Genomic DNA, 12,368 nt, shown 5'->3' with positions numbered 1-12,368 from the left:
TCAGCACCTTAGGTACCGGTTACCTTCTGCCTTCGCAGCCCCAGCACGTCGGATTCCGGACCCTGGTCCTTTCTGCCCCCAGCCTGCTCTCAGCCAGCCCCCCCGCCCCTCCAGCTGCTGGGGTCTTTCCACTCGCTGCAGCTCTGTCCCCAGGTGCTGGGCTGCAAAAGTCTCCAGGCTGAAGGCGGCTTAGTCCCTCAAAGATCCTCTGATGAACCCCAGAAAAATATGTCACGTCGTCACCAAGAAAGCAGAGGTGAGCAGTTTAACGGAGCCACAGCCGGGGCCAAGTGATGGGCAAACCTTCCCTAGGGTGCCACGGGGCCGCGCTGGCGGGCGATGCTCCGGCCCCCGCGCTCTCGCTGGAGTAGGGACGCCGCTTGGCTCCCCGTGCGTCCCAGGCAGGCGGCGCGGTTCCCCGGGTTACGTGGACGCCCTGGACCGCGCGAAGCCCGGAGCGCACGCGAGGTCAGGCCAGGGTCCGGCCGCCCACCCGGGAAGGGCATGCCAATGGAGATCTTAGGCACCGGGGACCTTGGGCTCCGGGCCGCTCCCCAAGAGGGTCCCTCCAGAGGCTGATACCAGGGGTCCCCCGCAGGGCCACGGGGAGCGTCTAGCACCTCCTCCCAAGACAGTGTCGGGCCCTTCGCTTTCAGCTACCTGATTACCCGGTGATTTCTGGTGCAATGGTTTCTTTTTAAGTGGAGAAAGACAAGGGAAGGCTTTGTCTCCCTCCTGCCTGGGAGAAGGGCAAGACGCGCACACTTGGCGGGGCTCAGGTGCTGCTCAGGAAGCGGGTGAGGGGCACCTCCGCTTTCAAGACCTGGCTCGGGCACCTGCTGAGGACCTGGGACGCGTGCACGCGCCGAAGCCGGACAGCGCACTAGCCAGCAAGTGAGAGACTGAGCCTTTGTGAACTCAGTACTCCTTTTTTAAATTTTTATTTATTTATTTATTTGCTTTTCAAGGTACGGTCTCGCTCTAGTCCAGGCTGACCTGGAATTCACTATGTAGTCTCAGGATGGCCTTGAACTCACAGCGATCCTTCTGCCTTTGCCTCCTGGGTACTGGGATCAAAGGAGTGTGCCACCACGCCCAGCCCAAGTACTCCTTTTATCCTGTGAGTGGGTTGGTTACAGAGAATGCATTGTTTCAGCCCCCTTCGCCTGTCTCTTGCCACGAGGCCTCCACGCGGGCCCGGCTATGGCCAGTAGCAAGGCCCTCAGCAGGTGCAGCTCCTGCAGCCTGGCCGCCGAGACTCTACCGTGGTGAACCGAAGACACCAGTGTTTGTCAGGAACCCACTCCGTGGCCTTCTGATGTGCTGAAAACCGACATTTGGGGACAGAGCTGGAACCAGCCGCTCTTGTGTTTACTTATCCCGTCCCAGGTCTTCCTTCATGCACATGGGGAAGATGGCTTGAGCAGTCTCCACTTCACCCTCTTCCAGAATGCCAGCCCATCCCTGAGACTTGAGACGTGGGCTTTGCCTGGCAGTCCTAGGCCACCTACCCACCCCAGGGATCAGGGCACAGCAGTGGTCTGACACTAGAACCACAAAGAATGGGGCCCCCCAAAGGGGGGGGGAAGAGGGTGGGAAGGTCTTTTCTAGAAGAAGGAAACCAGTTCCCAGTCCACCACAGTGGAAAACCTCAGCTCCGTGCCATGCCATGCTGGTAGTAAGCAAGCAAAAATAGAATTATGTTATTACTCTTTTCAGCATCTGCTGTAATTATATATGTATGTTTAAATATTTTAGTTTTACTTATTTATTTGAGAGAAGAAAGAAGGCAGAGCAAGAGCGAGAGTGAGAGGGAGAGAAAAAGAGAGAATGGGTGTGCCAGGGCTTCCAACCATTGTAAACGAACTCCAGATGCATGTGCCACCTTGTGCATCTGGCTTACATGGGTCCTAGGGAGTCGAATTGAGGTCCTTTAGCTTTGTAAGCAAGTGCCTTAACTGATAAGCCATCTTTCCAGCCATATACATACATACATACATATGTGTGTGTGTGTGTACGTGTATATATATATATATATATATATTTTTTTTTTTTCAAAGTAGGGTCTCACTCTAGCCCAATCTGACCTAGAACTCACTCTGTAGTCTCAGGGTGGCCTCGATCTCATGGTCATCCTCCTACCTCTGCCTCCTGAGTGCAGGGATTAAAGGTGTGTACTCCCACATCTGGTTTGTATATTGTTTTATAAACAATAGTTCAATAAATATACCAAACATTACTTGTATTTATTTAGCACGTGTGCATTTGTGTGATGTGAGTGTCACAGCATGAGTGTGGAGGTCAGAGGAGAGCCTCGAGGGGCTGGACAGAACTTAGCAGACAGGGATGGACTCTTTTTTTTTTTTTTTGCTGTAAAAATGGTTTATTGGTTAAAAGAAATACTGCATTCCAAAAGTACCTTACATGATTTTCAATTGGCATACTTCATTTTATTCATTTGAACACATATGTTGGAAAGGAGGAAAAAGAGCATATGGATTTTTTGTACATTTAGCACCATGACACAGCCAGTGCAAGCAGCCTTTTAAAAATTTGTTTTTGAAGCAGGATCTTGCTAAGTAGCCTGGGCTGGCTTTGCTGTGTGGCAATCTTGTGTGTGTGTGTGTGTGTGTGTATCGCTATACCCAGCACTCCCAGCCTCTTGTTTTTTTGGCTCTGGGAAGGCAGAGTAGCCATTTACTAGGAAGGCCTTCATTTCTAGCAGCACTTCTAGCCTAAAGAATGTTGGGGTGGACATCTATGGCTTCTTGGCCATGTGATCCCTCAGGGACAGGATGAGAACTCAAAGGAGTTAAATATTTCAAATAATGGCCAATATTCTGTGGTGATTTTCCCCAAAGTCTTGGAGGTAGGAAGGTAGTCTGACCTCATTCCTCTTTGCTCACCCGGGAAGCACTACCCTGAATTCATGGACTCTGCCAAATGCACAGCAGACTGGATAGTCACCATCCCAGAGTACACCCTGTCATCTGTATGTGCTAATCTCTACTGTGCAGTGCCCCTGCAAAGGACCACAAAGATGGAATATTCCTTCCACAAAGGCTCTCCCATACCCACACTGGACTGCAGCCAGTACATACATCAGTCAGTAACACACCTTTAGCATCTACCTTCTTATATTACACTTTTCAAAGACTGCCATGCTTGACAGTGGGTTACAATTATTTTTGTTTCTTTTCGAGGTAGGGTCTTGCTCTAGCCCAGGCTGACCTGGAATTCACTATATGATTTCAGGGTGGCCTCGAACTCATGGGCAACCCACCTACTTCTACTTCCCAAGTGCTGGGATTAAAGGCATGCACTACCATGCCTGGCTACAACTCTTTTTTTTTTGTTTTTTTGTTTTTGTTTTTCAAGGTAGAGTTTCACTCTAATGTAGGCCAACCTGGAATTCACTATGTAGTCTCAGGATACCCTCAAACTCATGGCAATCCTCTTACCTCTGCCTCCTGAGTACTGGGATTAAAGGTGTGTGCCACCACATCTGGCTTACAACTCCATTTTTAATGTTTAGCCTTATATAGCACAAGGGCCCTGCAAACCAGCTCCCCTTTTACCAGTCACATTGTGGCCCAGGAATTACAAAGCTATAAAATCCAGGCTCCAAGGGTCTCACTATGTAGCTCAGGCAGCCTCTGGAATGCCAGGATTACAGGTATGTACCACCACACCCAGCTGTTTTTTCTTCTGCTTCTTTTTCTTTTAAAGATAGCCAAAAGCATAAGTAATCCAAGGAGTGTTGGTTCTGAAGCAGCCTGCTAAAATGTTCCGCCTAGTGCAACACTAGGGCCACTCCACCACACTGCCCAGCACATCTCTCTAGACTAACACTAGACTAGAGCCTGTGAGAAATGTTCTACCGTGTTCCATATCTGCAGGCAATGCTGGTGAATAAAACAGAAGGTAATACCTGGGACCCCACAAGAGGGGCAAGAGAACAACGAGGCTAAGCTATAAAACTACCCTCAGAGAAGCATTTCAGGCACATCTGGAGAAACAGCAGCGTTCCCTGGCTCCAAAAGATCACTTTTCATTTCAGCACAAGATTTAGCTTTGTTTAGTCATACTATTTGCTAAGAATCTTAGAAAATATTTCATATGTACTTGATAAGCCAAGTTTCTCTAAAAGAAAGTTTAAAAACTATCATTTCCTGCCTGAGAGGGTCTTTGAGAGACTCACATAATAAACATAAAAAGACAAGAGATACATGCAAACATTGCTTTTTTTTTTTTTTTTCTCTTCCTTTTTCAAGAAGCAAACTTTTAGGTGCTTGTCTCTTCAGGTATTTTTTTCTAGGTTCTGTAATGGAACCAGGAAACAAATGATCCAGTTCTAAGACAGGCCCCAAAGTATTTCCAGACTAAGTGTTGAAGAATTCCAGTGAATCCTATGTTCCAGGTCACACATTCAGTTGAAGATCTGGAAGACTAAGGAAGCGGTCCTCTAGCCTGCAGGAAGATGGGGGTAGTTTGGCAGAACCTCTGTGAGCAAGGAGCCTTTGGAGGGTAGTTGGCAATGACTTCTAAAGGCACTTCTAGCACAGTTGCCTACATAGAGGGCAAAGACTTTCTCCTTTGAAAGCAGAACTGGGCTCAGGACTGGCAAACTTAAGGCACTTAACCCTGGGCCAGCTCTGTGGGTCTGGAGCATTCTATCTCCAGCCATCTTCATAGCCAGGCCCTTCTAACTTACCACCTCACTCGCTGTCCCAGCATTGCAAGCTGTGACAAAACAGCTCTCAGGAAGCCTTTAAGAGAAAAACTGCAGTGATGACTAGCCAGACTGATTTTGAGACCCTCATGTAGAAAGACCCCGGGGCAGGGGCTTTGGCTGCAGTCTCAGTGCTCAGGGGCTCTCTTACAGTCCACATTTCAAGTTGCTGAGGGGTAGGGTCACTTGCTAGAAGTTAGGTGCCTCAAAATTCCTGTACACAGGATGTCTTGTGGACTTCAGACCACAGCCTAACCCCCTTGTGGATGTAGCAGCTTTGTGGGGTAGAAGTCTGAAGATGGATAGACTGGTCCTGATAGCCCTAAACTAGGGTGAGCTCCCTGAGCAGAATTCTTCCAAGTGCAGTGAATCCAGCCTGAACACCTTCCGCCTTCAACCTGGTCAGTGTTGGCTCTGGCGCTTTGCAATCTCCTCCTGGATCCGCAATCTGAGGGCCTCTCGCATGGGTGGATCCAGAGGTGTGTGCGCTGAAACTTCCTCACTCACCCTTCCCGGGTCATCATCCTGGTACACGATAACTGTTGTGACCTCTCCACTGTCCGCTTCATATTCTAAGCAGAAGAGCTGGCGGCTGGATGGCTCCAGCTCAGAGCTGCCGCTGCTGCTGTCACCCGACTCCTCACAGTCAAGGTTGCCTGGGCGGCTACAGCTATCTCGCCCTCGGTGTCGCGGCAGGTACACCTGCAGGTCGGGCTTGCGGGGCCGGGTGGGCGCGGGCGTGTGTCGCCTCCTCACCTTCTCCTTGGCGGCCTGCTTCACCTTCTTGCCGTAGTCGTCCCTGCGGGGAGCCGAGCGGGAGTCAGAGGTGGTCGGGTCGGCCGGACCGGGCCAGGGGCGGCGGGGCGGGGCGGTACCGGGCGATCTGGTTCCGTCGGATGTGGTGCACGAAGCCGTGGCTCATGTCCAGCCGCCCGCCAGGCTTGCAGCAGAGCCCGGGACGGCCATCCCGCGACTCCATGTGAAGTCCTGGGCGCACAGCCGCCAACGCCAACGCCGCCTCAACGGCCGCCGCTCCAACCGCTCCCGGGCCCCAGGAGGGATGGACTCTTGAGATAGCCTCAGGTTTGTCCTACTTGCCCTGGGTCAGGTACAACATTAGTTCAAAAGCTCTGGATTAGCCAGGTGTGGAGGTGCACACCTTTAATCCCAGCACTCGGGAGGCAGAGGTAGGAGGATCACCATGAGTTCGAGGCCACCCTGAGACTACAGAGTGAATTCCAGGTCAGCCTGGGCCAGAGTGAGACCCTACCTCAGAAAACCAAAAGTATATCAGTAAATAAATGAAGTGTAAAACATTTTTGAGGCAGTGTCGTACTATACACACGATATGGCACATGTGTCCCCACACACATACATTAGAGGAGGTTGTGCCACCATGCCTGGCTTTAAAGAATAACATCTTTTTCACTTAAAAATGTGTGTAGGGGGCTGGAGAGATGGCTTAGTGGTTAAGTGCTTGCCTGTGAAACCTAAGGACCCCGGTTTGAGGCTTGGTTCCCCAGGTCCCACGTTAGCCAGATGCACAAGGGGGCGCACGCGTCTGGAGTTCGTTTGCAGAGGCTGGAAGCCCTGGCGCGCCCATTCTCTCTCTCTCCCTCTATCTGTCTTTCTCTCTGTGTCTGTCGCTCTCAAATAAAACAAAAAATGTGTGTAGGGGCTGGAGAGTTGGCTCAGTGGTTAAGGTGCTTGCTTGCAAAATCTAATGGCCTGGGTTTGGTTCTCCAGTACCCATGTAAAACCAGATGAACAAAGTGGTGCATGCTTCTGGAGTTCATTTGCAGCGGTTAGTGGTTAGTGGTTAGGGCCTGCTCATTCTCTCTGTCTATTTCTCCCCCTTTCTGCTTGCAAATAAATAAGTAAAAAGAAAATACATTTAGGACTGGAGAGATGGCTTAACAGTTAAAGTATTTGCCTGCAAAGCTGAAGGATCCCAGTTCAATTCTATAGGACTCACCTAAGCCAGATGCACAAGGCGGCACATGCATCTGGAATTTGTTTGCAGTGGCTGGAGGCCCTGGTGCAGCCATCCTCCCTCTCTGCCTCTTTCTCACTTTCAAATAAATAAATAATATTAAAAAAATACATTTAAAAAATGTATATTTGTGCCTGGTGTGGTACCTTTAATCTAAGCACTAGGAAGGCAGAGGTAGGAGAATCTCTGTGAGTTCGAGACCAGCCTGGGATTACAGAGTGAGTTCCAGGTCAGCCTGGGCTAGAGTGCAACCCTACCTGGAAAACACACACACAAAAATTAACAACAATAATAATAATAAATTAAAAAGCACGTACATGTATTTTTTTTTTTGTTGTCATTCTTTTGCTTCCTCCCCGAGCGCTGGAGAGTGGGTGCGGGCCCGGAGCATGCTAGGTGGGTTTACCACCAAGCTGCGTCTCCTGCCGCCTGGCGCTCCTTAGCGCTTTCTTCATGCTCACCCCTAGATGTTCTTTTTTCGTTCTTGTGGCTTTCATTTCCTTCTCAGACTTTTCCCAGCTTTTCTGACTCTCCTCCTCAAGGTGATCGTTTTTCCCCTTTTTAATTGAGAAGAGACTGGTGAAGTGATCCTGGGCAGCAAGCCAGAGGGCCTGGCTCCAGCCTTCCTGCATTGCCGGGTTAGAGCCTGCGCTCTCGAGCTTTGTGTCCAGTGCCCAGGAAAGCAGGTCAGGCACCGGTGAGCAGTGAGTCCCCCCTTGGGAGTTCACACGGCACCGCCCCCACCACAGATGCTTTCTGCATCGAGCCAGAAAGTAAGAGTAAAGCATCAATACCACGCCGACAGCGGTTTAGAAATAGGAGGTGATACCACATCATAGCCTACTCAACTTCCAAATTTGTATCTTAAAATAGATGATACCCATCTTCCCTGATTCTGTGTCAAAAGTGTTATAAGATGTTTGATCCTTTTGGAGGCCAGAATAATCCTGAGTTGAATAAAGTAAACAGAAAGAGCAGGTGTGGGGCACACGCCTGTGATTCAGCACGTGGAAGGTGGGCACACGAGAATCAGAAGGTCAAGGTCATCTTTGACAACATAGTGAGTACAAGGCCATCCTGCGGTGCAGTAGATCCTGTCTAGAAAACAGACAGATAAACAACGAAGTGGAAGCTCAGGTCATCTGATACTTCATGCTTTTACATGTCATCTCCCACGCCCCTCCCCCAGTGCTTTCAGCAAAGTCTCTGCCATGCCGGGGCTGATCTCTCCACTCCTGGGCTCATGGGATACTCTTGCCTCCTTCTCCTGAGAAGTGGGACCAAACCTGGTTGTTGTTTTTATTTTTTGGTTGTTGTTGTTTGGCTTTTGTTTTCTGGAGGTAGGGTCTCACTCTAGCCCAGGCTGACCTGGAATTCACTATGTAGTCTCAGGGTGGCCCCAAACTCATGGTGATACTCCTACCTCTGCCTACAAGCGCTGGGGTTAAAGCTGTGCGCCACCAGGACCAGTTATGGTTTTGTTGTTTTTATGCTTTTAAAATACCAACTAAGAATAGATTCAAGGGAAAGCAGCTGAACAAAGAACTCATTTATAGCTGAACATCTACTCATTTGTACCTGGTACCACATTTACTTATGACACTGGGGTTGGGGTGTGGCTCAGTAGTAGGGTAGGCACAAGACTCTGGGATTCATCCCCAGTCGTGCGCACGTGTGCACACACACACACACACACACACACACAGAAAGAGAGGGGGGATGAATGTGAATGAATATTCACGCAATGGGACTTTTTGGATACTAGTGGAGATATTTACCACTTTTTCTTTGGGTGAAATTAACATTTCTTTCTTCTTTAATTTTATTTTTATTTATTAATTTATTTTGGTTTTTCGAGGTAGGGTCTCACTCTACCCTAGCCTGACCTGGAATTCGCTCTGTTATTCTCAGTGTGGGCTCAACTCAAGGCAATCCTCCTACCTCTGCTGGGATTAAAGGCGTGCGCCACCACATCTGGCTACGAAATTAACATTTCTATATAAGCCAGAATTAACTTTAAAGTGTTACCTTTTCCCTCCTTTGGTAGCACTTTCCCATGGCTTTGATCACCACTGATGCCTGGGTTTATTAAAATACATTTGGACTGGAGAAGGTGGCCTCGCAGGTAAGGCCTTTGCCTGCAAAGCCAAAGGACCCCGGTTCGATTCGCCAGGACCCACATAAGGCAGATGCACAAGGAGGCACATGCATCTGGAGCTTGTTTGCAGTGGCTGGAGGCCCTGGCACACCTATTCTCTCTCTTCCTCTTACTTTCCCTCTATCTCTTTCTCTCTCAAATAAATAAATTAATTAAGTATATATATTTAAAAACCCAACAATTTAAAATACATCAATTTTCCCTGGGCGTGGTGGTGCACACCTTTAATCCCAGCACTCAGGAGGCAGCAGTAGGAGGATCACTGTGAGTTTGAGGCCACCCTGAGACTCCATAGTGAATTCCAGGTCAGCCTGGGCTAGAGTGAGACTCTACCTTGGGAAAACCACACAAAAAAATACATTCATTTTTGCACGTATCATATGTGCGTAGAGTGTGTGGGGGGTGTGCGTGTGTGGATGCAGATGAGCACCTGTGCGCTTGCGTGTACAAGCTAGAGGAATTGCCAGGTGTTCTCCTACTGTTATCTGCTGTGCTCTTGAAACAGGAGTTGCTGTCTGTCAGTGAACCCGGGCAATGCTCTGGTCTCCATGGTTCCCCGACCCCCAGTCTGGGGTTGCAAATGTGTGTGACCACACCCAGCTTTTATGTGGGGTCTGGAAAGTTGAACTTGGTAGTCTGCAGCTGGAGAGACCCTCAGTTTTAAATGTCAAGCACTCTTAACCATACGCCCAGCCCTAAAACTTTTTTTTCACTTCTTTCTTTTTAATTTATCTTTATTAGATATGGATATACTTAGTATGTAAACAACACATGTTGAAACCATCCTTTCCCCCCTCCCTGCGCCTTTTCCAAAGAAGCCCTCCTTGTTGGAGATGCAGGTCAACCCCATGAGGATTGTGCATCGTGCACTGTGGGGGCAGCAGTCAGTTATGGGGGAGGCAATGTGTCCATGCATAATGTCCCAACTTGTGTCTCTAACAATCTTTCTGGCCCTTCTTACGCAAAATTCGTCAGTGCCTGTCTCCTTCACCCTAGTCCTGATATCAGGTTCATTTCCCCAATTCCTCTGTGGTTTCAGCTGGGGCTGGGGTGGAGGGCGCTGGGTCCTTTATCTCCTCAGGACCTGCTTCTGTCTGAAAAAGCAAAGCAGAATCTCCAATGGAGAGAGAAGTCAGCACTGGCTAAATGAGATAACCCTTATTAATTTAGAGAGAACTTAACGAATGTAGACCCTCTTATAGCTCAAGATTAGTGGGAGCTTGACATTGGAAAGCAAAGTTGTTGTCTGGACATGATTCTGACTTGTTTCCCAGTTCCAGATGTGGGTTCCTTTCCACTGAACGGATCTATTAGCTGATCCAAGAGCAGTTGGTTACCCACCATGGGTAGCCTGGGCTAGAGTGAGACACTGTCTCAAAACACTAAAAAGAAAGAAAGAAAGAAGGTAAAGTATTTCTATATGAGAGAGTTTTGTTTCTATGTTGTAAAGCTGCACAGCAGATGCTGAGTGTGTGGGACTCCTTGATGTTCAGCTGACGAGAGGCTTCAACCAGACTCCAGAGTCGGGGTTCATTTGCCCCCTCTGTTCCCATCATCTCCACTGTCTCTCTACTCTGCTTCGTTGTCAGTGGGCTGGACTTTGATTCCTGACACTGCCTGTTTGTAGATCGATGGTTCCGGTGACCCTGCTGCCTCAGCACCGACTCCAGGGCAAGTCACACGTGTCCCCGCCAGCTCGACTCTGGCTTGCTTACTTATCTTCAGGATGATGTTTGTTTGACACAGTCACATGTAGCCCAGGCTGGTCTTCAACTTGCTACACAGCCAGGGCTGACTCTGTATTCCTGGTCCTCTTGCCCCCACCTCCTGAGGGCTGGGATTACAGGGATGCCACCATGCCCATCTCTTCAGCCAAAACGGGCGTTCCCATGGGGACTTCATACTGGAGACAGCATCCCCCGCTTGCTTGTCCTAGAGAGGAGGAGAGAAAAACCACGCAGGCTCCCAGGACTTTGTGTTTGCAACTGTCCTCTCCCAGGGCCTGTTTCCTGGACGCAGCAGAGGGCTCTTCGCAGAAGAAAGGGAAAGGAGCGATTGCCCCCGAGGACAACTGCGCTTTGTAAGCCCGTCCCCACAACGCCACCGCTCACCGTCACTGCCTCGAGCTGCAGAGCTGTCCCCAGGCACAGTCCCAGGAGGGGACCATGCACGCAAGGCAGGCGCAGCCACCAGCCCGCCTGCTCATTGCTTGTCAAGTGAATTCCCCAAAGAGTTCCGAAGCTTTGCTTGGCAGAGCAAAGGAAAACAAGGCGTTAATGTATTCCACTGTCTTCCTTGTGACGCAGAGGCACCCCCAGCGTGCTTCCAAGCGCCCCTTTGTTCTGCCACCACCAGAACCTTCTCCTTTTAAAGCACTGCCACAACCCAAGGGAAGAAATCTGCTTGATGCCCCAAACTGGTTGCCCCAGAGGCCTGCTTCCGGCCACTAAGGAAGTCACGCCTCAGAGTGTGCAGCCATTTACTGATGTGCAAATTCATTCCCAAGTCTAGACCTAACAGATAGCAGCTGATGGACAGTGAACTCCAAGGGTAAAAGTCAGTACTGACTAAAGGTGGGCAGCATGATGTCAACATCTGGTATATTCTGACCTTCACCACCCATCACCAACTCCTACCCTGGGAGCAATAATATCCCTATAGTGGCTTCAATGTAAAATGTCCCCCAGGGTCCCTTTTTATCACATTTGCTGTAGGCTTGAAGTCTTGCAGACTTTCAGGACCCTGACTGCCTACTTTTTAAATTATTTCACTTAAAAAAATATTTTATTGGGGGTCTGGAGAGATGGCTTAGCAGTTAAGGTGTTTGCCTGCAAAGCCAGAGGACCTCAGTTCAATTCCTCAGGAACCACGTAAGCCAGATGCACAAGGTGGCACATGCATCTGGACTTGGTTTGCAGTGGCTGGAGGTCCTGGTGTACCCATTCTCTCTCTCTCTTTTTTAAATAAATAAATAAATTAAAATAGTTTTTAAAATATTTTATTTATTTATTTGAGAGAGAAAGAGGCAGATAGAGAGAATGAGTGAGTCTGGGCTGGTGGGGTGGTTTGATTCAGGTGTCCCCCATAAACTTAGGTGTTCTGAATGCTAGGTTTCCAGCTGATGGAGATTTGGGAATTAACGCCTCCTGGAGGGAATGTATTGGCGGGGGCGGGCTTATGAGTGTTAGAGCCAGTGTCCCGTTGCCAGTGTTTGGCACACTCTCCTGTTGCTATTGTCCACCTTATGTTGGCCAGGGGGTGATGTCCACCCTCTGCTCATGTTGTCATTTTTCCCTGCCATCATGGAGCTTCCCCCTCAAGCCTATAAGCCAAAATAAACCTCTTTTTTCCCACAAACTTCTCTTGGTTGGGTGATTTCTACCAGCAATGCAAACCTGACTGCAACAGTAAAGTTGTACCGAGGAGTAGGATTGCTGCTAGACACCTGACTGTGTGGCTTTGGCCTTTTGGAGCTGATTTTCAAG

At 49.2% G+C, this 12,368-nt stretch overlaps 1 protein-coding gene across 1 annotated transcript; it reads right to left on the bottom strand.

Moving 5' to 3' along the window:
• Positions 1-4,231: 4,231 nt before the first annotated feature.
• LOC123461593 (UPF0561 protein C2orf68-like) lies at positions 4,232-5,755 on the bottom strand. Its single transcript, XM_045152670.1, has 2 exons — positions 5,608-5,755; positions 4,232-5,531 (listed from the first exon to the last, which is right to left on the bottom strand). Exons 1-2 carry the CDS (start codon positions 5,709-5,711, stop codon positions 5,135-5,137), a joined length of 501 nt encoding a protein of 166 aa, XP_045008605.1. The 5' UTR covers positions 5,712-5,755; the 3' UTR covers positions 4,232-5,134.
• Between the last annotated feature and the right edge of the window lie 6,613 nt (positions 5,756-12,368).

This window comes from Jaculus jaculus, chromosome 6 (genome assembly GCF_020740685.1).
Source record: "Jaculus jaculus isolate mJacJac1 chromosome 6, mJacJac1.mat.Y.cur, whole genome shotgun sequence".
In the NCBI taxonomy this organism is placed as follows: Eukaryota; Metazoa; Chordata; class Mammalia; order Rodentia; family Dipodidae; genus Jaculus; species Jaculus jaculus.
The sequence above is the reverse complement of the archived record's forward strand: the minus strand, read 5'-3'. Positions and strand labels throughout refer to the sequence as shown.